The following is a 26,597-nucleotide window of genomic DNA, read 5'->3' on the forward strand; positions in this document are numbered from 1 at the left end:
AGGCAGGGGAGTTGGTTCATAGAAGTATGAGAAAGGAAGAAATATTCTAAGGTGAAAAATTAGGCATTTGCTATTATGAATTCTATCTCCTAGCCACCCCCCCCCAAAAAAAATGGCCCTCTACATGCTTCAAAAGCTTTTATTATGAGTTATGAAATGGGAGACTCAGCTGATTCTCCTTCTGTGTTCACCATTTTCTATCCAAGCCTATTTGTTTCCTGCCGAACCTACTGCCTAGTAATACATTACTAGACTGCTGCTTGCATATTTGGATTTTCTTTCTGAGTTCTACAGACTATCACTTTGAAAAAATGTTTGCCCACTTCCCATTCTGCTGATAGAACAGGTTTTAATTTGATACCTTCCAAAGTTCAGTCTCTAGTAAAAGCTTTGAAGTTAATTTCAGGGAATAATGGACTTTGTTCCTTATAATAAACCTTTATTGTCAAAGTACAACATGTGTACATTGAGATTAGCTGAGCCTCCCCCCATGCTCTCTCCCCCCAGCACACAGTGACAACAAACCCTCCATCCCACCACACTATGTGAACCAACTACACCACACACTGGCCTCCCAAGTCAATTCTGCATAAGATTATGTCCTATTTAAAAGCCTAACAGCCCACGGATAAAAGCTATTTTTCAGCCTGTTGGTACGGCTGGCTATATTCCTATATCTCCTACCGGATGGTAGGAGAGTAAAAAGTCCATGGTGTGAGTCATCCCTGAGAATCTTCCTCACTCTTCCAAGGCAACGAGCCCTGGTGATGTCATCCAGTGGTGTCAGGGAACAGCCCACAATGTCTTGTGCTGTGCTCACTACCCTCTGTAATACTTTCCTATCCGCGGCTGTCAGACCAGCATATCAAACCACAATACCATACGAGAGGACGCTGTCTATAGTAGACCGGTAAAAGAGGGTCATTAGCTGTTGTTCTACCCTGTTCTTCCGCAAGACCCTAAGAAAGTGAAGCCTCTGTTGGATGGACCAGAAAGTTTAAATAATAACTCTATATTTCTAATCTGATTTGTTTTTGTTTTTTTACAACCTTTGAAATAACAATATTCCTTCTGTTTTGACCATATTCTTTTTGTTTTGTTTTATTTTATTTAAAAAGTTGTCAGACAAAAACTCAAATGGGTTTGACTAGGAAATACTTGATCAGTAGCACATTTAGTGGGTAAAAATATAGACGTTTCCTTGGATATTATTGGTTTCTTCTGATAACAGTTTGCTATTATTTTGAATGAGTATTAAATGAAATTTTGATTGAATATTTTTTTATTTTTTAGGGTCAGAAAATGACACTAGAGATATTAATTTACAAACGTCTGACCTTACAAAGTGTGAGTGGTGTGGTGTACGCAAATTGCCAGTGGTTTTCTTGCAAACTGTACCTGCTGCCTGCCAGAGTTTAAGATCACAACTAAAGATGAATAGAGAAAAAGATAATGTCTGGTATGATTGTAAAGGAGCAAGTAAGTAGATGTTGTGATATTCCTTTTTAGAATGTTATGAGTAGATTAGAATATGGGAAACTAGATTAACTTTCATGCTGTTTTCTGAAAATATATAAATAATGTAGGGTTCATCGTCTCTTTCTGATTCATAAATGTGGGTTGCGTATTTTTGCAGATCCCTTCTGGAATTTTCTCGAGCCTATAAAATCCTTGGCAGTAATCCTTATATCCACATGTGCTATGTGGATAATGCCATAATAGGCATTATCATGCTGAATAACCTTAGTTTTTACTATCATGGCAACAGCACCTTTGGCATCTGAGTTTTTAGACTTCTAGAATATTTCTCCTTTTTCTAATGCCAATAATAATTCATTTCTTTAGGTTAATAGTCACAAGCTTAGCTGTGTTAAAACATATACTATTTTTACATTCTTAGTACTGGTTTTTACTTTGGAATAATAAAATGATCTGATGATGTAAATCCAGGGATCCCCAACCTATAGGCCACGGCCCACTACTGGGCTGTGACCTATTTGCAACCAGGGCGTGTGAGTGGTGTGCCAGCGTACGCACGCTCGCAGCCCCACTCGTGTGAGTGGCGGACACCAGCACACTCAGTCCCACTTGTGCCAGCGTTGGGTGCTGGCGCTTGCAGCTTCACTTGTGTAAGTGGCAAGCACCAGCGCTCACAGCCCCTCTTGTGCAAGAGGTGGGCGCCGGCGTTCACAACCCCACTTGCTTGAGCAGTAGACAAGCGCACATGTGCATACCTGCCCCTTATGCAAAATCATCCCCTCTTCCCCCCTCCTCCCTTTGCCAGGCCAGCAACCCAAAAAGGTTGGGGAATGCTGAGGTAATTTATTTTAGCAAGAGCATAGTAAAGACAAACTGTTCTACTTAAAAAGAGCATTTATAAATTCAGCATTCTGAAACTTACAGAAATTAAGTGCATTTTCAGTGGAACAACATTAGATTAAGAACTATTGTCTTTAATAAACAATTCTCTTAGATTATTTTGCTCCAGGAGTATCTCTGTTCAGAGATATTTGAATGCAGTACAAATGTGTTTGTGGACATGTTGTATTAACCCCAGCCTTCTCTTTTGCTAAAATAAACTAGATGATCAGCATGTGAATATTATATTCAAAAGACATAGACAGACATATATATCAGTGAATTATTCCAATATATAGCCTCTTCATGTGGAGATTCTTTAATGTACTGATCAAGGTCTCTTGCTTGTAACTGTCTATTTCTACAGAATAAACAACATATAAACTTAAAAGAGAATTTTGATTGCAGTTTTTGTTATTTTAAATTTATAATAAATGCATGGGCTTTTAATATTACATTTTCTTTTTTTTATAGATCCAGAAGAACAATACATCATTTTGATTTTTGAGACAGGTCTTGATCCTCAAGCAAATGCAATATTTGAAAAAATAATAACTGAAATTAGTATCAGGAACAACATTTCTGACTTTTTTGTGAAAATTACTTTTGAAGAAGCAAATAGTAGGCTTGTGGCCTTTACAAAATCTTTTGAAGATACTTCTAGAGGAAGCAGTGGTCCTAAAGAAAGCAAAACAAAACATGTACTACTTTTAAAAAATTATTATTTCTATAATTTTATACATATACATATTGTCTACAGTATTTCTTTAAAGAAAACATCAAACCTAATTTTTTAGATTATGTGTAGACTGAAAAAATGTAAAATGTTTTATTGCAAAGACTTACCGTAAGCTTTTTATTGTAAAGATTTTAAAAGCTAGAAAAGTCTGAAAGAGCCAGTCTATCATAGGAGAGAAGTATTCACATCAGAGTTCATTGTTGGTTTGTTTATTTCTTTTGTTGGTACCTCTAATATGCTAGTAACAGAAGGTTGTTCTTCCTGCCTGGTTTCTTTTTGGGTCTGTGGGCTTCTGTGTTTTAGATTGCTGAAGAATTTTTTTTTTAATCTACAGATACGGTTGCTACTGTTATTTTTTTGTATTGTTTGCAGAGGTGGGTTAGATTTTTTTTAATCCCACCTTTATTATGTTTATAAATAACTCCAAGTGACAAACATAAATAATTTCTCCCCTCCTGTTTTGCTCACAATGTCAATCCTATGTGGTGGGTTGGGCTGGAAGAGAGTGACTGGCCCAGGGTCACCGAGCCGGTTTTCATGCTTAAGGCAGGAATATAACTCAGTGTCCTGGTTTCTAGGCCAGCACCATAACCAGATGTGGTGCATTTTTTTCCCCTGTGTGTGTTCTTTGTAGGGGTGAAATGTTTTGTTCATTCAGGTTATTATGAGGGTGCTCGTGTTTTTGTTTAATATTTTATCTGTATTTTTTATTCCCTACTTTTGTTTTGGAAGTTATTTTGGGAGGGGGGCTATATATTGTGTTTATCTACTTGCCCTAATATGATAAGTGTATTTGTAGAATTTGAGGGTAGTAGTTTTGTGTATTTTATCTGTGTGTCTGTGTAGGTGTATTTGTGCACATACAAACACACACATTTTCCATTTTCAAGATAATTTTCCTTGTGTTTTACGCTGCATTCCTGAAGTACATTTGGCATTTGAAAATAGATCTCCATCTGCGCTTTATACTCAGAGGAACTGCTAGGAAGGAGATTGGGAGGGAAAAGAAGACAAGAAAAACAGTTAAACCTGAGGAATGTTTCTGTTGATGGTTGATGTTGTGAATTGGTGGCAGGTTTGTGTGTCACATAAACCAAGAGTAAGCCAGGATTTCGGGTTCAGACATAATTATTGCAATTCGCACATTTCACTAAATCTCTGTGGAGAAAAGCTCAGCCCTTTCCCATATGAGAAACAGTGTTAAGGACAGTGGCATCCATTACAAATTGTAATTACATTAAAAGTGGTGCACGTGGTGACAGCATCATCACATGTTGCAGTTACACACTTGATTCACAATGTGTCATTTTATAACTTCCATATGAAATCCCATATTAAGCGGATATCACTAGACTGCCAAAAGTTTTAGTCCCCCCCCCCCCTTAAGTTTTCTGAGCACATAATTTAGAGAACTGTGTTTTAAACAAAATTAGGATTGTCAGCCAGATCTGGAGTGTGACTGAAATGGGTAAGGGACTGAGGAACACATGCTTTATAAACAATAGTACATGAAGCTGAAAATGAAGCTGAGAATAGGCCTGAAGTGATATCCAAATGATCTAGTATTATTATATTTTATTTTATTGTATTTCAATAATTGCTTAAGAAAAAGAAAAGATGTGTAATGTTGTTTCTTTGTCAGCAAGGATTTAAATATATTATGACATTCGTTTGTTAATTTTCTTAAGGTTGTCTCTGATTCTAAAATGCAGCTGCAAAATGCAACACAGTTCCAGTTACAGTTCTTCGAGGATGATGAAAGTGGAGAGCCACATACTGTCTTCATTGGTCCTATAGAAAAGTAAGAGCTAGTTTTACTTTTTGTAATTTCTTAACATTATATGACTTCAGCTTAACTTGATATTTGTTTTTGGGTTTTTTTGCAGGTTGATAGTTTATCCGCCGCCTCCAGCAAAAGGGGGTATTTCTGTGACCAATGAAGATCTTCATTGTTTAAATGAAGGAGAATTTTTAAATGACGTAATAATTGATTTTTATTTAAAGTAAGTTGTGCAGTGTCCATTTCACGTAGATAAAGATAATTGAGAAACACCTTAACATTAAAATCCAAAATTCACAGCTAAGTAAATTGTTAGAACTAATCAAAATAACGTAGGAGAGGGTTTAAGGCTTTGAGTTCTCCAGAACTTTTTATCTGGCACAATATTAAATGAATAAATAAATAGGGGAGCGCAAGGGTATTTAAAAAAATGAGATATGGTGATCCGGCCATGAAGTCAGAAGCCTCTCATTAGCCCTAAGACGAAGTTTTGACTTTTTTTGCATATCTTTTGGTTAGTGATTTTATAGGTTATGCAGAGTGTTTAGAAGGGTTACTTACCCAGACTCTGAAAAAGCAGAATATTAGCTATCCATTTGTCTCTTATTACCACATCTGATATATTAAGCTTTTTCAGCGTTTATTGATGTAAAGATCAAGGATTTGCGTTTGTTCCCTTAATTAAACATTATTTTAGGGTTTTTTTTCCAAATGTATCGTGATATTATACTGTAGCTGAATAATAATCCAAAAAGCAAATCATTTCTGAGAATTATTACACTAGTATTGAAAATAAGTTCTGAAACTTCTTTCAAAGTTTCACTGCATTTGGATGCTCCACCCCATTCAGTAATGTCAGCACTTCAGAGGTTATGTTCTGGTTGGAACGCCGAGGCAAAATAGTTCAGGTTGTTCAGATAAAAGATTTGGAATATTACTTTTTAAAACATTTAAAGCAAATTACAGTTTATGGTTTTAGTTTTAACTTTGTGCCAAATATATTGTGTATTCTCTGTTTCAAAATAAAGGTATCTGGTGCTAGAAAAGTTAAAAAAAGAAGATGCAGATAGGATTCATGTGTTTAGTTCCTTTTTTTACAAACGCCTTAATCAAAGAGAGAGAAGGAACCTTCAAGAAACTTCAAAGCTCACGTAAGTCTAGCTAAGAGATATTTGTAAAATTTCAGTTAAACAAGCTGCCTAACAGAAATACAGGTAGTCCTCGACTCATGACCACAATTGAGCCCAAAATTCCTGTTGTTAAAACGAAACATTTGTTAAGTGAATTTTGCCCCATTTTTCTTGCCACAGTCATTAAGAGAATCATTGCAGTTGTTAAGATAGTAACACAGTTATTAACTGAATCTAGCTTCCCCATTGCCTTTGCTTGTCGGGAAGTTGTAAAAAGTGATCACATGACCCCCAAGCTTACTAAAATGGTTATAAGTGTGAAAAACAGTCACAAGTCACTTTTTTACTGCCTTTCACTAAACGAACTTTTGTAAGTCGAGGACTACCTGTAGTTATTTATGTAAAGCCAATTCGTACAATTTAATATGTTTTTGATTTGATGTTGGGATCCAATAACATCTAGAGATTCTAGGTTAGAGAAATGTACTGATATGAGTACCTGTGTGGAAGAATATAGAATATAGTAATTAATAAATTCTTACTGTGGGTAGAAAAATGCTTAATACTTAATTCCCTAAACATCTTCTAAAAAATTATAAAAACATTTCATTTCTTGTTAATTTATTCACAGAATTCAGCAGAAACGGCATGGTCGAGTAAAAACATGGACGCGACATGTTGATATTTTTGAAAAAGATTTTATTTTTGTTCCTCTTAATGAAGCGTAAGTAATGTGTAGAGCATTGGAATTTCATTTATATTGGTAGAATCCATACATCAGATATTTCTTTTAACAATATTTATTGAGCATAATATATGAATATAACTAAAACATACTTAAGGTTAATTTATATAATTCATGTGTAAGGTAAATTATAAATCATAGTTTACAAATCACAATAGTTGTGTTCAGAACCAAACATGCACATTCTGATGTAATATGGTGTGTATGCCACTGGAACCTACGATGGAGAGATCCTCAAAAGCCCTAGCTCTTTTGAGATTTTGCCTTTTAGTTTGCCACCCTTTGCTCTGAGAATATACAGGCTTTCCCTTCTCCTCTCTCACATACAAAAAGGGAATTCTTTAATACACACACTGATTGTTATGTCTCGCAGATAATCTCTAAAAGCAGCCATCGTGTTCATTGCCCTTTCAGGAACTTGTGAAGCAGATTCTTCTTGCTCTTCTCCACGTCATGCTTGAGAGGGGATAGAATTAGTTACAGTGACATGCCTCAGTATACCTGACAGCTGTTCTAAACACTTTTCTGGCAAGGAGTAAATCATATTCCTTTCTCTTAACAGAAAGAAATTAAATGAGATGCGTGCTCTAATTCCATTCTCGGGGACTCATTCATGATTAGAGAACAAAATATCTCTGAATGGGTGGGCCTTATTTGTTGTCCTCCCATTTTAGTTCTAAAGTTAGAGCAAGACAGATGAGCAGGTAGTTTCGCTTGACGTTATGTTGAAATATAGCATTATCAGGAAGAAGAGGTAGGGGAGCATTGTGAAAATGTATTGGATACTGTTAGGACGTGTTATGAAGATACCTTTTAAATTCTTTGTTGTTGTTTTTCATTTGCAGTGCACACTGGTTCTTGGCTGTCATCTGCTTTCCAGGTTTCGAGAAACCAATATATGAGGCTAACCCACACTACCAGGAAAATGTATCTACACAGGTTAAGTCTTCCTCTTTAGATCAAGATAGAAGTGCTTCATCTCCTGTATGCCCTGAAATGGATCTATTACAGCAGTCTCCTCTAACAAGGAAGTTGTTCAGCAAGAAACATATTTCAGAATTAACTGACACAAACACAGATTCGGAGGAGACTGAACCACTATACTGCAAAAGAAACTCTTCTGAGAAAAGTGGCTTTAAAAAATTAAATCATTTGAACAGCGCTATAGAAGAATTCAGAACTGTGGAACCCATATGTCCTAAACATGATCTTAAAACTTCAGAGGCAAATGGAATGCAAAATGAACATAAAATTCACATCCAAGCTAGTGGTATGTAGTCTTGCCTATTCAATTTTGTTTTAGTATTGGGAATTTTAAAAAGTACAAAAATGTTACACTTTAGTAACAGGTTGATCAACTTTGTAATTTAGAGCACAATAGGTAGATTGTAGATAAGGCAGTTATGTTATGGGTATGTGTACATAATTGCATTTCATGAACAAACCACTATAATGTTGAAGTGTAATTAATTGTCAAAATAGTTTGTTTTCCTGCAGGTAGATTTATATATTTAAAATTATTTCAGGTTACCTTTATAACCAATGTTCAGGTCAACCTCACCTTGGATTTTAGGTACAGAAGATCCAAAGTTTTATTAAAAGCACGATTGAGAGGACTTCCACCCGAGAATACCTAGAAAACCAGCTGTGCATTAGAGTAAATAATGTTTAGTCCATCATTCTATATCACGTGGTCAGCTGGATGCACCTTAAGTAAGGACGGTTGCTCCCCATTAACTAGTATTTAAGGAATAGTGCCTATGATTTAATAAGCAGCAAATAGTTGTCAGCAATACTAGCCACTGATCATCTGATTTTCAATGAATTGATTCAGTTCCTTTTTAAAAGCAAAGTGCCTAACAGTATTCTAGCAGTAAATTCCACAAGTTTGATTATGGGCTGTATAAAAAAGTCTGTTCTTGGTTCCAAAGAAGTGTTGGCTATTCCTGCCAGGTCATCTACAAATTTGATGAGTTCCCCAACTATCCCTTCATCCAAAACATTGATGAAGATGTTGAAGAGTACTGGGCCTAAAACAGAACCTTGGGGTACCCCACTGCATACTTCCCTCCATGTAGTTGCAGTTCCATTGAGGACCACATGTTTAGTGCAGTTGGCAGCCAGTTTTGAATAGGTTCCAGTGATTGTGAAAAAAATTGCCCATTTTGACTTTTGCCTTTATTTATTTATTTATTAAAAGTATATATGACCATCCAGATGACGTGACTTTCTTTAACCAATCATCTTCTTTTTTTTTTTTGCAGTAAATGTAACTGCTTTTTTTTAGGTCTACTTGCATCAATGTTTTTGGTTGGTTCAGGCTTCCTTGGAGTGTCATCTTCCTGTCTTAACATCCCTGTTCTTTATCATTATTGAGATATTATATGGGATGGGATAGTACTGTCACCCCCAGTGACTTTTGTCACCAATCTCTATTTTCCTCTGCTTCTCCAGTTCTGTTACCTTGGCCCTAAGGGAATAGACCTGCTTTCTAAGACCCAGGAATTCATTGCATCATTCATGACTTCTCTCCAGATTCTGTCCAGAATTGTATACATTGATCAAGTTCACAAAATAGCCTCACATCCCTGCAGTTGACTATATGCTTATACAGTTGTTTAAAGAGTTATTTAGATGGACAATCAGTTCACTTAATGTATCAGGAAGAGAGAGGGCCTAATATCCTGACCAACTTGCTTACTGCCAAACTTGTATGTAACCTTTATTTGTAAGTCTTTTTTCATTACAACTTATAATAAAATATATGGCAACATGTGGAGGAAAAGTAAAAGCTACTTAGTCTTGATCAATATATGATCACGATCTTGCTATATCCTCTTTGGGACTTGGGTATGTCGAGTGTGACATGGAGATTTGTAGATACAAGTAGGACTTGTGTGGGCCAAGTATGTTTTCCAGTTTTCACATTAGAGATAATCAGAGTCAAACTGTTCCTGGTGCCTGAATTCCATATGTTCATATGGAAAAAAACGTGGAAAATTTTCTCACAGTGAATAATCAGAAAACAAGCTGCTACTGTGATCTTTCACATATTGAACTATTTAATATAGTTAGTAATGATAGTGATATCCCTTTTTTAGAATTGTTTTCTTGAAATATAGAACATTAAGGATGGAATTTATAGGAGTGCTTTTATTTTGATAATTGAAACAGCAGCCTGATAGCCACTTATATGGGCATTAATTGCCATAAATAGGACGACTCCCAAGTTCTCAAATCATGGGTAAGGTTGCTGATGGTAATAGTTAAAGAGGAAGTTTTAATTTGTCAAGCCAAACTAAATCCTTTTTAAGAAGAAAGATTTATGCTAAAAAATAAACAATATTCCTTTGGAGATTTAACCTTTTTCATAAAGTTATGATAATGTTTCTTTATATTATTTTGTTAATCTTCATGATGAATACAGATGGTTTACAGAAAATCAGGCTAAACTGTAGCGAAAATTCTGCTGACAGCAATATACTAAATGAAGATGAGCTCATATATTTTCCAGAAGATCAAGATAACCAGGTAAAACATCTAAAATAACGTGATTAGGTAACTGTTATTTTTGTATACAGAGTAAGCTTTCCCAACAATGTTTTAAAAACAGTGAAAACAAGTAGAATGAGTATGGTAATCATTCTTTGAACAACTTGTTAAAATGATTCTGTTTTAAATATTGTTTGTTCTGGCATAGGTAAAATTGAGATTATTTCAATTTTTGAATTTGAGAGACATTAAACAAGCTTGTAGCAAGTGGCTGGGTTCAAATATGTTGTTAGGCCGTAACATTGTTTCCTTGGTTTGGAGCTATCATGTTGTATATATATTAGATAGCCGTAAATATTTTTTATGCCTTAGTTTGTCATTGGGAAATTTCCTGGATTGAAGGCAGAAACTAAATTTATATGGAACAGTTGTGTAAATACAGAACAGAGGTCAGTGTACAAAGATGGGAAAAATGATCAAGAATCCATTGCTTTGAAAAGGCAGGAGAAAAAAGCCTAGGATTTAACCTTTGGTCTGACAAAGACACCCATATAATAATAGGGAGGGAGGGAGAGAGACTATATAGGTGGTCCTCAGTTTAGGACAGTTTGTTTAATAACTGTTCAAATCATGGGTGTCAAACTCGCCACATCACGTGTCGCAACGTATCGCAACTTTTTTTTGCATTGCCGGAGCTGGGATAGACGCGGCCTCCGTATTTTATTTATTTTATTTTAATTCCATTTATATCCTGCCCTTCTCCGAAGACTCAGGGCGGCTTACAACCAGCCCATGGGCCAGCAGTTTGACACCCCTAGTTTAAAGTTATGGTGCTGGAAGAAGTGACTTACGAAGGGACCTTGCACGTAAAACCATTGTAGCTTCCGCGTGGTCATGTGATCAAAATTTGGTCATTTGGTAACAGGCATATGTTTATGTTGGCTGCAGTGTCCCATATGCAACCTTCCTAGGGGACTCCCAACAAGTAAAGTCAATGGGGAAGCCGGATTATTTTTATTGACTATTTGATTCATTTAATGACCATGGCAAAAAAAGTCATAAAATTGGGCAAAACTTACTTGACAGCCCCATCACTTAGTGGCTGAAATATCAGTCCCAGTTGTGGTAATAAGTAAGTCACGGACTATTTGTAGTTAGTTACTCAATAAACCATGGTAAAACAAGCTCTAAATTAGCAGACAAGTGATTTTATCACTCTTTTGAAATAAAAGTAGTAAGATAACAATTGATATTGTGTTGTATTTTGTTTGATAAAGTTCATTGGTGGAATTGTAAGGGGTGTGTGTGTGTGTGTGTGTACGCACGTGCGCATGCAGGCATGCTTAGAATTTTTTATATATATCTGCTATATGTTCATTAAAAATATTACAGTATTTTCTAATCTCTGCTCTGGATAGCACTTTCATAATCATATTCCCAGTACTAACCACTAGAAGGCAAGCTTTACTCACTTTTCTGATCGTAAAAAGTGAGAATTTTCATTACTGTACTTCCATAAAGACAGACTATACAGTTATTGTTGTCAAGAGAATACATTTTTTCAGGTTTGCTAGAGATTAGATATGATTTTTTTTTCATTCATGTAGGCTATTGACTGTTACTCTTGAGTAGCAGCTGCCTTGTTCATATCAGTTTTCACAAAGATACAAAGAAAATGAAATTTCTGCTTCTTGTTCTTTGAGGAAGCCTCCATGATACAAGGTCTAGGCATATCCTGTACAGCAAAGAGGTGAGGAAGTATAGGCAGTATGGCATTAATCTGCACAAAGGCAACAAGAATCTCAGAACCCTTTTGTTTTAGCATCTTCTCAGGAAATATAGCAGTGATTTTTGCATGTATTTCTCAAGCGCAGCCAGAAAGCAGATGTTACATTTGGCTAAACTGTGTTCATTTACAGTTTGTCAACCATATTGGTAACCAGAGAATTACTGCAAAGTTAACCATTGTTTTTAAGTATTTGAATTTACATTTTCCCCCCTTCCTAATAGTTATGTAATGATGCCTTATTGCAGTGTTATGTGTTGATAGATATTTCAGCTGCTCAATTTTATCTGCAAGAATAATTATAATAATGTACAGACAGTGGCAGTAAGAGCCCAAAGTCTTCTTGGATTTAGTTGTAATCTATAGTGTATGCTTAAATATTTGGAAAAGGAATTTAGTTGTAAGGAATTTGAATTCATTTTTTAAGTTGACTTTCTCACAGTTTGGTTTGCTTTCGAAAAAATGTTTCAGTAATTGTATAAAGTTTCATTCTGCATTATCAAATTCTACTAATCAGAATGTATTATACCACTGTTTGCTTTGACCCTTTTAATTTAAAATGGTTAAGAAGTTAAATTTTGTTTCAACATTGTTTTAAATATCAAAGAATATAGTTTGGAAGCTTACAATTTAAGTCAAAAAGTGCTGCAATATCCTGGATAAAAAGTCATAATAGTTTGACTCTTAGTTTTTTAAACCATGTACTTTTTTCTAATGAAATCTAGTAATAGCTAGTTAGATAATAAAAATTTCAAGTCCTTGTAGTTTGAAACACCAGATCCTTTAAAGAAAAATTAATTCAGTAAAATAAAATCCAGCTACCATCTTATACAAATGTAAGTAGTAGGCAGGCTCCACCATCATTGCATCTGTAGACTGGAAATTGTGTCATCCAGATCATCAGTTTTTCTCAGTTTGGAAAAAAAAGGCTTAAATATATTCTTTGCAACTATATATACTCCGGTTGCTTTTCTATATGGTCTTATCTTATGCTCTTCATTACGCACAGGCTTTTAGCCTGTTACTCGTCCCAGCTTCTGCCAACCTAGCAGTTCGAAAGCACGTAAAAATGCAAGTAGAAAAATAGGGACCACTCCGGTGGGAAGGTAACAGCGTTCTGTGCGCCTTTGGCGTCTAGTCATGCCGGCCACATGACCACGTAGACGTCCTCGGACAAGCGCTGCCTCTTCGGCTTTGAAACGGAGATGAGCACCGGCCCCTAGAGTTGGAAACGACTAGCACGCATGTGCGGGGGAACCTTTACCTTTACCTATGTTTTAAGGATGTATACCAAGGGTCTTCAAATTTGGCCCTTTTATGACTTGTGGACTCCCAGAATTCCTCAGCCAGGCATAAAAAACATGTTTTTGACTTCACCTTGAGGCATAATGTTTTGAGAGAATATTTGGAGTTCACGGTATTCCAGTGGGGGGGAAATATCTGTAGTAACCTTTGTTTTCCATTTTCTTTAGAACAGAATTCAAAATATTTTGGGAGTTGTAACCTTAGTAAACGGGGGATGTGCAGCTAGCTGCTCCTAATTGTTTTTACTCTAGGTTCACAAGAGTAGTGGATGGTAGTCCATGCTGAATATTAATCAATTATTCAAATTACAGATTTGGTGAAAGGCTTGATTTTAAACAAATAAAAAAATAAAAAAATAAAAACAATGGGAAAACACAACTTGATCAAGTTTTCTTTTTGGCTTTTTTCAAATTATTTATTCAATAAAGCAACTTTTTTTTTCTATGCTGATGCTTTTGTTAGTTCATAGATGTAGCTGGTAGCAACAAAAGAATCAAATAAAAGTCTGCCACTGCTTTTTTGATTGCATAAATAATGTTATTCGTGCTGTCAAACAACAGCAGCAGCCTTTTATTTGTTTAATCTTTACAAGAGAACAAACAAGCATGCCAGCATCACACCTAAAGCTCAAAAAAACTATCCCAAACCACCATAAAATACTTCTCAAATGAATGCTATTTTCCCTAAAACAAAAGTTTTAGAACCAATCTAAGCTAATAGCAGTTAACTAGGACCTACTATTTTCCTGGCTAGACTGGAAACTGACTGAAAAAGGGGCAGCTCAGTCATAAGCCATGAAGTAGCCATTGGGACATTCTATATGATGCTATTCAAAGCACCCACATTTTGTTTCATGCTTGGATAAAAAAGCAAATTGGGTTTCACACTTGATTCCCATCCTTCTCAAACCATCAATTTCATAGTTGGATTGTTTCAGGACAATCCATGTCCCTGCTGTTCTGTAATATATTTATCATGTTAATTTCTACAACAAATGAGCTGAGTGATGCAATAAGTGAGCAATGTTGACTTATAGCCAGTGTTTTAATTAGAAAAACCCATTCTTCTGTAAGGACGAAAGCATTTTTTTGGGCTGCTGCAAGAATTATTTTATCATATTTATGTGTAGCTCCAAACAATAGATGTCAGCCATCCAGAATTGTTTTGGGAATTGGGTACCCTCCAAGTCCAAACAATGAAAAGAAATAATTGATACTTTTATGATCCAAAGACATTCAGATGCTTTTTGGCACTCTGAGGAGAAAATATGAAATGGCTGTGGAGTTGCATACACGCTTTCTAACTGCTGAAAAAGGGTGAAAGACTGTTGGAAACTGAGGTCTCTTTTAAGATTTTACAGAATTGTAAAGTTAAGACTGTGCTATGATATAATTTTTAAATTAGAGTTTAATCATGTGTATGGAGAAATATGCACTTGGATAAGCCCTGATTTCAGGCTTCAGTTTTCAGTGTGTAAACTGGTACTGTCCCCAAAGACTCCTTTAAATTGCTTGGTAGAATCCTATGCGTATTGGGAGATGGTATTTCAGCAGAGTGTTTGAGTACCTTAAATGAACTTCTGTCTTTTTTTTTAACATCAAAAAGCAAAAACATTTTAAAAAAATAGCCGTTTCTACTAATGACATAATTATTTACATGGCAAGAAATTCATTATGGAAATTAAAGGCTGATCAATTTTTGATGGCTGTTATTGTTACAATTATTAACAGTATTAAGAAAAGTTAGAAGATGACAGTTATCTTGGGTTACATTTACACTATTTAATAATGCTCCAATATAGCTTTTTGAGAAATGGAGAGTAAGCAGATACCAGGCTTACAGAATCTACTTTATTTACATTAGCGATTTGAGGTTCATCTCCCAGAGCAGATGCAAAAGACATGAATGAAATATGAATTCAGAAATTTGTTATGAATAACATATCAAAAGTACATGAAGATTACAGTGCTTTTACACATATGTAATATCCATTCCTGATTACCCCGAACCTTTTCAATCTCAAAGGCATATTTGGAGGGTAGAATAGTAAAACATTTAATTGCTACTATCGATAAAGTTTGGGGAAGCTGAATTTCTGCCTATGTACTTCAGATCATGTAGCAGATCCCTATTTTTCTTATAACTCTGATTTTGAACATTATATTAAAATAGGTTTTTTTTTCTCTAGGACAATAGTAGCGATGATGATGGTCTTGCTGATGATAACTGTAATTCAGAATTAGGACGATGGCATCTAAAGCCGACTACATGCAAACAGTAAGTTTTAAAGTAAGATATTTATAACTTGTATACATCTTCAGGTAAGCTGCAAAGATGAAATGCCATCTTGAAAATCATTACAAGTTCTGCTCCCAAACTGTTTGTCATTTTACAATTCTTTCTAATTTACTTTTGTATTACAGGTAGTTCTTGACTTACACCCCAAAATTTATGTTGCTAAGTGAGACATTTGCTAAGTGAGTTTTGCCCCATTTTACGATCTTTCTTGCCACAGTTAAGTGAATCACTACAGTTGTCAAGTTAGTATCACAGTTGTTAAGTGAATCTGATTTCCCCATTGACTTTGCTTGTCAGAAGGTTACGATCACATGACCCTGGAACAATGTGACCACCATAAATATGTGTCAGTTGCCAAGCATCTGAAGTTTGATCATGTGATCATGGGGATACGGACACTGATTGTAAGTGTGAAAAATGGTCATAAGACACTTATTTCCAGTGCCGTTGTAATTTCAAACGGTCACTAAATGAACCGTTATAATTAGAGGACTACCTGTATTGTTAGTTTTCAAAATCTTTTTGGTATACTAGTCTGAAGGGGAAACTGAATCAAGTATTTGTTCCATCTGTTTTCCTTGACAGAAAACTTTCACTAAATCCTGTGCTTCAATAGAGAAGCCTGGGTCCAACTGCAGTCTTCTGAGGAATAACAATCTAATTCTCTGGCAACTTTGATCGGCTGTGTCCATCATCAGATGGAACTAAATTCAGAAAAACAGACATAATTAATAATTATTATTTGATAAAGACATAAATTCTGTTTGCCGTGAGACTATTATTACGTCTTTAAGCCAGACTTTGGCCCAAGTTGATTCTGAGAGGTGGTTGTTCTGTATCTTATTCTCTGGCTGAAATCTAAGAATGGCTGATCCATTCCTGACAGTTAGAACAATTAATCAGTTGGACAACCATTTGTCTGAAATGGTATATTCTGCCTGAACAGGGGGGTTTGACTAGAAGACCTCCAAGGTCCCTTCCAACTCTATTATTACTATTATTATTTATTAGATCAGATGCCAACTTTTCTTTGAAAAGGGGAAAATTGTTTAAGTATCCCAACATTTTACCTCAAAGCTATTTGTGTTGCTTTTTTGTTTTCCGTTCAGTTGTGTTTGATTCTCAAAGACGAGTCCGTGCAGTTTCCTTGGCAGGTTTGCCATTGCTTTTTTCCTAGAACTGAGAAAACCATTCGCCTAAGGTCAACTGCTGGCCTTCTGTCTAAGTAGGGACTAGAACTCACAGTCTCCTGTTTTCCAGCCTGATGCCCTAACTACTGCATCAAACTGGATGTCACTTTAATGTTTTTATGGTGTCATCAGTTTCTTAATTTTTTTTGTGATAGGAAGTTTTAATTACCATTAGAATTGCCTCCTTATATCCAGGTAGTTCCCTGACTGAGAAAAGAAGAACATTGCTGTTAAATTTTGAATAGATCAAAAATAACTGGGTGTAGAACAGAGTATATTTCTGAAGTCCTTTTTCCAAATTCCATTTAGTGAAATCCTTTAGGCATTATAATTTGCAAGTTAAAATTGCATCTGTCCTCCTGGAATAATGTGGAAAAACAATTTATTTCTTTGTCTATATTATTTCATATCACAGCTGTGCATATTTTTAAAATGGCTTAAGGAAGTGCCTCAAAATTTGTGTTTTAAGTAGCATCTCTCTGCTACTTAGTAAAATAGCTGTATCTTGTTTACAGATTTCCCTGTAAGTCTGAGTAAAGATGTTACTACTTGAAGAATTGTATTAGACATATTTTAATCAAGCAACTCATTTAAGCAGTCGTGTATTTAATTTTTTCAGTCTTGCAAAAATTCCACAAGAATTGTTTGAAACATACATAGCCCAGTCTGTAGTACTGTTCTAAGCATTAATTTTCAAATATTGTATAGAATGCAGGTTAAGAGACTGACTCATAATACTGAACTATTTTTTCCTTTGTGAAGAGCTCAATAAATAGTCATAAGCTGTAACAGAGTCTCTTGCTCAACCTATAGGGAAGGATGTTAAAAGTAGGTTTTAGTCATCAACCCAAATATCACTGAACAAATAAAAAAAACCTTGTTTTTAAAATCTTACAGGTTCCAAAAATGTGCAGGACAGGTAATCCCCAAGTTACAAGCATTGACTTAACGCTCATTCAAAGTTACATTATGAGTGCCTCCTAGTGCTTATGAGAAAGTCCCGAAATTACGAATGTTGCCACACCACGGCGGTCGTTCACCCTTGCAAGTGACCACAGTAGTACGGCAACATTCACCCTAGTCCTCCCCACCCACACCCCACATCTCCCTAGGTACTAGGCCTTCAATACTCACCCTGCGAAGATTGAGATCCTTCCATTCTTGGCTGCTCCAGGCCTTCGGTGCGTTCGCAGAGAATGGAGGTCTAAAGTAACACAGGATCATGTGAGATCAGTGTCGCAAGATCTCATGCTACTGATCTCTCATGATCTCATGGTACTTTAGGCCTCTGTTCTCTGCAACAGAGAATAGAACCAAAGCCAGGGGACACTTTTGCAGCCCTCTGGAAGGTGGATCTGGATGCTGGAGGCCTTTTCTAGGCCACTGCCGCCCGGATCTGAGGGAAGGGAATGCTTCTATGGCCCTCCGTAGGCCCGATCTGGGCATTAGAGGCCTTTTCCAAACTGCTTCTTCCCAGAAACAGGCCTCCGGAGGGCTGCAGAAGCATCCCCCAGCCTCAGAGCTGGGCGGCACCAGCCTGGATAAGGCATCCAGTGCCTGGATCCACCTTCCGGAGGGCCACAGAAGCATGTCCCGGCCTTAGATTCCAGCGGCAGTGGCCTGGAAAAGGCCTCCAGCGGCCGGCGCCAACCTCCAGAGGCACACGGAAGCATTCCCCAGCCTCATCTGGGCAGCAGCAGGAACCAAGGCAGAGAAGAGACAGATCTTTTCAAGTTGAGTCCGGTGCAGCAGGAAGAGAGAGGGAAAACATGAGCTATCTTAGTGGGTCGGAAAGGCTTGGGGGCCTGGTCCATCACTAGGCCCTCTATGGCCTTCCCCACCCTGAGATACCTCATGTGAACTTAACGAACCACATGCATCTTAACAAGCAAGGGAGTGATCTTAGTTGAGGTATGAGATTCACTCCCACGAGTTTTCAAGTCATGAGTGGAATGGGCAGGTTCCATTACATTTGTAACTCGAGGACTACCTGTATTTCAGAGCAACGTTAAGTGTACCTATTTTTGTTCTGTTTAGCCCTGTTTTTATAACAAAGGTTCCTACTTAGTATTGAATTTAATCAAAGAAACATCTAGAAACAAAAGATATAACTAGTAGCCAGCACAAGTTTATTAAAAACAGATCATGCCAAACCATTCTTTGACAAAGTGACTGAATTAGTAGACCAGCAAAATGCTGTGGACATAGTATATTTAGACTTCAGCAAGGCATTTAAAGAATTCCACAACCTACTTATTGGTAAGCTAGAAAAATGTGGGATAGACAGCATCACCACCAGATGGATTTGTAATTGGCTGACAAACTGTACTCAACGAGCACTCCTTAATGGTACTACATCTACATGGAGGGAAGTAAGCATTGGGGTACCACAAGGTTCTGTCTTAGGCCCAGTACTCTTCAATATCTTCATAAATGGCTTAGATGAGGGAATAGAGGGGGATTTCATCAAATTTTCAGATGACACTAAACTGGCAGGAATAGCCAACACCCCAGAAGATAAACTCAAAATCCAAAAAGATCTTGACAGAATTGAACAATGGGCCCTATTCAACAAAATTATATTTAATGTGGAGAAAGCAAGGTTTTATACCTGGGCAGGAAAAGCAAAGGTACAAGTACAGATTAGGTGAAACTTGGTTGAAAAACAGTAACTGTGAGAGGGACCTTGGAGTCCTAGTGGACGATCACTTAAACATGAGTCAGCAGTGCCTTGGTTGTATAAACAGAGGCATAGAATCAAAATCAGGTGAAGTATTAGTACCTCTTTATAAAGCCTTAGTAAGGCCACATCTGGAATACTGCATCCAGTTTTGGTCACCACATTACAAAAAGATTTTGAGACTTTGGGGAAAAAAGTGCAAGGAAGAGCAATAAGATGATTAAAGGCCTGGAGACTAAAACATATGAAGAACGGTTGCAGGATTTGGGAATGGCCAGTCTAGAGAAAAGAAGGACTAGGGGGGATATGATAACAAGTATTCCAGTGTTTGAGAGGCTGCCACAAGGAGGAGGAGGGGGTCAACTTATTTTCCGAAGCACCAGAAGGCAAGACAGGAAACAAAGGATGGAAGCTAATCAAGGAGAGAAGCAACCTGGAATTAAGGAGAAACTTCCTAGCAGTGAGGACAATTAACCAGTGGAACAGCTTTTGCTTTCAGACATTGTGGGTGCTTCATCACTTGAGGGTTTTAAGAAGAGACTGGACAGCCACTTGTCTGAAATGATGTGGGTTTCCTGCTTGAGCAGGAGGCTGGACTAGAAGACCTCCAAGGTCCCTTCCAGCTCTATTTTGATTGATTGATTGATTGATTGATTGATGATTGATTGATTGATTGAAAGACTAAATCTAGTTATAGTTCACCATACAATTTTTGTAGACTTGATATTTGGATGAAAACAAAATTGAATACCATATTTTATTCATAATGTGAACAGAAAAGGGTTCTTCATATCTGTAACCTAAATGATTTAATGTGAGAGTATAGCAAAGAAGTGAAAACATACTGTATCTTTTTTAGGCCTTGCATTCTGCTGATGGATTCACTAAGAGGCCCTTCCCGATCAAATGTTGTCAGAACACTAAGGGAGTAAGTAATTAGCCTTTATAATATTAAACTTATCTTCCATATTGGAATACTCAATACAAATGTTCTTCTGGTGCTTGATTTTTGTGTTGCAGGTATTTGGAAGTGGAATGGGAAGTAAGGAAAGGGAGCAGACGAAGTTTCTCCAAAGATGTCATGAAAGGCTCAAACCCCAAAGTGCCACAACAGAACAATTTCAGTGACTGTGGAGTTTATGTTTTACAGTATGTGGAGAGCTTTTTTGAGGTGAATTTTTTGGTCCTTCAAATGTTACATTCTGATTTTTGTCCTAAGTTATTTAATTTAGTTTCAATATTTCATTCATTTTACATAATTTATATCTTACATTGCTTTAAAAATGGTAAAGTCATTGTTAAAATTACACAAGCATATAATTAGCACAGTATAAACTATGAATAAAATAAATAAATGTCAAGACGGTGAAAGAGTTTAGATTTATTAAGACTGATTTCTACTATTTAAACAATAGAATTGTACAGGTGCATTCTTAGATGAATTCCCTATTTGTTTCATGCTTTGCCTGTTGCTTCTTGAGAAGGCAAATCGTGTTTGCAGGTGTTTGTTTTCTAGAATTGAGTTCCTAGAAGGGTAGGAAGGTAACCCCCAGAAAGGGAGAAAAGTGTGAAAATATTTGTGGGAAGATTTCCTAGCAGTCTTGACTGTTGTGTAAGACTATTATGAAATGCAGATGATGGATAGAGCTGGATCCACAGAAAAGCGCCATCATTGAAACTTTTAAAAATGTGCATGAAGGATTGGGAAAAGTTTCAAATGTAACATTGACAAGATTTTTAACTCCTAAAGCTGTAGTACTTTGTACAATGTTATTATGTAGAAATTCCATGTAGACACTACTGTAAGTCTGTCTGTTTGGTTTCTCCTAGAATCCTATTCTAAGCTTTGAACTGCCAATGAATCTAACAGACTGGTTTCCACGTCCAAGAATGAAAACAAAACGAGAAGAAATAAAAAACATAATCCTGAATCTACAAGAACAGCAAAACAAAGAAAGGAAGGGGCAGAAAGACACTAATCTAACAGATAAATATTTTCAAGAAAGAACAGAACAATTTATCAGCAGCTGAATCTTTTGTCATTTATTAACTATACATCAAAAAAAAATTTAAAAGGGAAAAAAATCACCTTGAAATTTACTTGTCTCTACCAAAACAAAGGACTTCTAGTATTATCAGTAAGTAAACTTACTGTTGAGGGATATAAATCCAATTCCCCCAGTGTATTAAGTAGAATAATCTGTATATATGTTGATTAGGCCAACTTTTTTCAACCTTTGTAATTATGTTTTTCACTACTTAGGAAACCTTTGTTATGTGTTTCTGTTTATAGAACTTAATAGCAAATTCTAGACACAAAACAAATAAAATATTTATAGGATAAATTGGTTAACTTTTTCTGTGTTAAGTAAATTTATTGAATATTTCCCAGTAAGACTTCTATATTGCATGGGGAATGCTTATGTAGAAAGATAATCAAATTCATATTTTAATTTACAATTGCCATTACAAGATGTTCTGCTTCAGAAATGTGCAAAAAAAATTAAGAATGTGTCTAAATGCATTGTATTTCCAAGGTGAGTGGTTTGCATTTAAAAATCCAAGTGCAAGCAATACAATATTCAGCAACAAATGCTTCAGATTACTGGGAGAAGTGGTTCACAAATACTTGGGAAATGCTGCTTTCTGATTGCAAGTCTTACTCAAGCAGTATTTATAATAGAGTCTCAAAGGTGGCTTGAGTAGTACTGTTAGATCCTCCTTTATTATTTTATGTGGTTCCTGAATGTTGTTTAAATGTATTTTCACAATCCTTTCATTATAAATTGTATTTTTGGTAAATGTAGCAGCAAATTGCCCACCTTAAATTTTCTGTCAGAATTCTGAATGTTGCATTCATATGTGCTTTATCTATCCGAAATTTTTTTAATGTATGAGTACTATTTTTTGTAACACACAGAAAAACCAAAATATTGCTAGACATCATTGCTTGCTTGCTTCTTACTTAAACTAGAAGTCTCTAATGATTCTAAGTCACCTTGTTGGCATTATTTCCATGATGTAATTTGATTTTTAAATTGTGTAAAAAGACAATAGCTTTCTTATACCAACCTCTGAAAATCCAAAAGGAAGCAACTAGGTCTTACTACATTTTAAAAATACTCACAAGATATTGTCCTCAAATGAGGGAACTGAAACACTTTTGCAAATATGTTTGTTGAATAGCGCCTTTGTTAAAAAGAAATTCTTCTTTTTGGGAAGGAGGATAACTTTGATGTAATGAAAAATATTGTGGATGAAACAGGCAATATTGCCATTGCAACATACAATCCTTTTCAGCCTCTTCACAGTAGAACATTCTGTGTAGAAAGAATATTTGCACCCAATTTTTTACTTTTATTATGTTGATGTCACCTCAATAGTCATGTTTTGTACAGGGTCAGAGATTGCTTTGTCCAAAGAAAAATTCTGAAGAATACATCACTTTGGTCTGCTGCCCTGAATTCACCTTGTTTAAATCCTATACACCTCAATGTAACAATAATAGGATAGTAACTTAGTGGCAAAGCTTTCCATGTTTTCCTCCGTAAATTATTTTTAATAGACGCACAATAATAGGGCTCTCATGACACTGTCAGTATTAAAACAAATAAAACAGAGATTATTTGTTCCAACAAATTAACATAAAATCAATTCTTGGTATTAGAAAAGAAAGAGAAACATTTGTTCTACATTTTCCAGTCTATGTCTAAAATTTGTCAGAATAGCAGTAGAAAAGCAAAGTAAGAATAAGGGGTTGACAACAAATGTAATTTACTTATTTTGAATTTTTTTTTAGTGTTACTTGAACACATGGTAGGGAAACCTTAATAGCAAAATGCACATTCTTGTGCAAGATTATTTGTTGCAATATTTGGACTTATATGAAATTAGATTTTGCTTTTGTTTTTAATAGGTTGTGGCCTATCCTAGTTTTTATTTGTTTGGGTCTGTTCCTGAGAATGGCCTGGAGCTTGTATTCCTTTTCAAGATGTGAAGAAAGCAATGTTTCTCTCTTAATGTTATGGTAAAGGATCATTCATGCAGCAAGCTGATAAACATGTTGACAAAAGATTTATTTTTTTAATAAAACATTGAAAACAATTGAAATGACCATGAGTATTTGTAATGCATATTATTTAGGTAAATATAGATGTGTTCTTAGTAACAGCCTTTAAAAATAATTTATCCACTGGAGATTAATTCATGTGTTAGTTAGATTGTTCTAGAGCTCTGCCTTTTCTCATTTTAAAATTTACCTATAGTAGAATACATTCATTATAAAATTTGTAAAAGATAATTTTAAATTTAAAAACATTGGGCTGTTTTTTTTCTAATACCTTCAGATTTCATCTCTTTCCTCCATTTTTCCTTTTTTGCAATTTTATACAAGCTTATTTGGGAAAAAGGTTTGCTAAATATTAGTAAGCCTTACTTCTGAATAGATTCATTCAACTGCATTCTTGCTTAAAAGTTACTGTATATCTGTTTTTATTCTGGCACAAGGGCACAATTCAGTTCACTAAAAGGAATATGAATAAATGAATGTTTAGACAATGATATCAAGTGGCAGGCTAATTAATATATATCTTGCATACCTTTTCATGTTGGATGGAATAGCAGTCAAGAATTCTTATAAAAGTTTTAGGTTACTTAGCATGAAAAATTTATGACTCTCTGGTAAACATTTGCTGGCAGCAGATGTAGAGATGACATTTAATATTCCCTTGTGATGTTCTTTAATTTTCTTGCTAAGGGATTGCTTGCTCACACGAACAGGATATTAAGGGACTATTTTAAATCCAGAATATGTTATCCCAGGTACAATAGTTTATTTTTTCTTATTTAGATGTTTTGCATCTTTCTACCTAACATTTCATTCTTTTCAAATGAGACAAATTATTGCAAATGCATAAAATAATATCCTTTCTTGTAAAAGTCACCTTTAGTGATGTATAAAAATACTTAAAACAATATTTCCAGTATTTTCTTTTTCAGTATCTAACTCCATATTTTCCATTTTCCATATTCATTTACTATAGTGATTTTGCAAGCTGCCTGCATGTTGTTGCTTTGTTCTCAAAAGTTTATCCATTAAAGCATAGTGGGAGGGAACAATGTGATAAATGTTATTTTAAATTCATCCATTTCAAATTCACAGTTTGCTGTCTCAAATCAGGTTGTAGAATGTGTGGAGGAAGGTGACCCTACACTAAATCATTTCTCTCACACCTGCTTGCTTTCATTATGCAGTCAGATTTGAGACAGGAAGCATATAATGTCATGCTTACATAATGAAGCAGTATAATCCAATAATATTTTTATTCCTATTTTTACAGATGATCTCCAAAATGCTTTTATTTTACTCATCTATGACTTCCCATGGTTGAGCTGGTTTTACACTGTTCATTAGCAGCTCTTCAAGCAAAATGCTAGCTTTTTTTCCAGGAAATCTAATTTTATTGAGTTGCTAATTTTGCTGCATTGTTCTTCTCCAACAGGAAAGACCAAGAGCTGTATTTCATTCCCTGCACCTTTTCTGCAGTTAAATCTTTTACTAGAGACACTCTTTAATTATATATGTTTGAGACTCTTTATCAATCAGCATCTTCATTGCTAAGGATTTTGAAAAAACTATAGCCTTTCATACCAGTTTTGTCTTGTTCTAAGGTTGGTGTTTACCCATCTGTCTTTAAAGATGGGTAGCAAAATGGAATTGACTTTCTCTTTAGTCATGCTTTCAAATTACATGTCCTACAATTCAGCAATATACATTTTTATTTGGTTAAATCTTGTCAAAGAAACTTGTTCTCAGCAAGTGTAGAATTTCAGCTTATTTTTTTCTCCTTAAGATGAGAACCAATAGTGAGGTCAAAACTTAATTTTTATATATTAAATTCTAGACATGCAATTAAGTAAACTTGGACTTTCCACTATAATTTTAGGAATTCCATTCAAATAGTAGTTTCTATAATAAATGTTCCTCAACTGTGGTCTTGGGTAAAAAGCGGAGCTTCAGAAAATAAGATGTGGATGCTTTGTATATAGTAAATGAGTGATGTTACACATAACAAGTGCACATAAACACAAACCCTCAAATCACTTTATTAAAACTATACTGGTTAACAAAAAACAAGTACTGTGTCATGGTTCTGACGGAGACAAAGCAGAACACGGGACACTTGCAAATTCCTCAAAGAACATGTTTATTAGTTACAAAGTACCATCAAATTGCCAACATACGCTGGATCATGAAGAAAGCTAGGGAGTTCCAGAAAAACATCTGCTTCATTGACTATGCCAAAGCCTTTGATTGTGTGCATCACAACAAACTGTTGCAAGTTCTTAAAGAGATGGGAGTACCAGACCATCTTATTTGTCTCTTGAGAAACCTATATGCGGGTCAAGAAGCAACAGTGAGAACTGGACACGGAACCACCAATTGGTTCAAAAGTGGGAAAGGAGTCCAGCAAGGCTGTATACTGTCGCCCTACCTATTTAACTTATATGCAGAGCACATCATGAGAAAGGCAGGGCTAGATGAATCAAAAGTTGGAATTAAGGTTGCCGGGTGAAATATCAACAACCTAACATATGCAGTTGATACCACTCTAATGGCAGAAAGTGAAGAAGAACTAAAAAGCCTTTTGTTGCGGGTGAAGAAGGAGAGTGCAAAAGTTGGCTTGAAACTTAACATTAAGAAAACCAAGATCATGGCATCCGGCCCTCTCAATTCCTGGAAAATAGATGGGGAAGAAATGGAGGTAGTGACAGATTTTATTTTCCTGGGCTCCATAATCACTGCAGATGGGGACTGTAGCCAAGAAATTAAAAGACGCTCCTGGGGAGGAAAGCCATGGCAAATCTAGACAGCACACTAAAAAGCAGAGACATCACCAGTCAACAAAAGTGCGTATAGTCAAGGCTATGGTCTTCCCAGTTGCAATGTATGGCAGTGAAAGTTGAACCATAAGAAAGGCTGAGCGCCAAAGAATTGAAGCCTTTGAACTATGGTGCTGGAGAAGACTCCTGCGAGTCCCTTGGTGTTCTGAACCAGCCCTCGTCTCGCAACCCCTAATTAAGAGAAGAGTCTG

The 26,597-nt window shown here is 35.8% G+C and overlaps 1 protein-coding gene across 3 annotated transcripts in view; it reads left to right on the forward strand.

Annotated features, from left to right (window-relative positions):
- Nucleotides 1-23,607, forward strand: part of SENP6 (SUMO specific peptidase 6) — a 72,914-nt gene extending 49,307 nt beyond the window's left edge. For 2 of the 3 annotated variants that reach the window (XM_081314659.1, XM_081314660.1), the window contains 12 exons: nucleotides 1,294-1,479; nucleotides 2,833-3,059; nucleotides 4,786-4,898; nucleotides 4,984-5,100; nucleotides 5,906-6,028; nucleotides 6,639-6,731; nucleotides 7,598-8,022; nucleotides 10,180-10,283; nucleotides 15,524-15,612; nucleotides 20,363-20,431; nucleotides 20,524-20,674; nucleotides 21,334-23,607. In XM_081314659.1, the coding sequence (XP_081170785.1) occupies nucleotides 1,294-1,479; nucleotides 2,833-3,059; nucleotides 4,786-4,898; nucleotides 4,984-5,100; nucleotides 5,906-6,028; nucleotides 6,639-6,731; nucleotides 7,598-8,022; nucleotides 10,180-10,283; nucleotides 15,524-15,612; nucleotides 20,363-20,431; nucleotides 20,524-20,674; nucleotides 21,334-21,534 (1,898 nt within the window). In that variant the 3' untranslated portion in view covers nucleotides 21,535-23,607. The remainder of the gene's footprint in view (nucleotides 1-1,293; nucleotides 1,480-2,832; nucleotides 3,060-4,785; nucleotides 4,899-4,983; nucleotides 5,101-5,905; nucleotides 6,029-6,638; nucleotides 6,732-7,597; nucleotides 8,023-10,179; nucleotides 10,284-15,523; nucleotides 15,613-20,362; nucleotides 20,432-20,523; nucleotides 20,675-21,333) is intronic. The other variant, XR_014024722.1, reaches the window with a different exon arrangement.
- Nucleotides 23,608-26,597: the final 2,990 nt, after the last annotated feature.

Source organism: Vipera berus, assembly GCF_964194415.1.
Source record: "Vipera berus genome assembly, chromosome: 1".
NCBI classification, from domain to species: Eukaryota; Metazoa; Chordata; class Lepidosauria; order Squamata; family Viperidae; genus Vipera; species Vipera berus.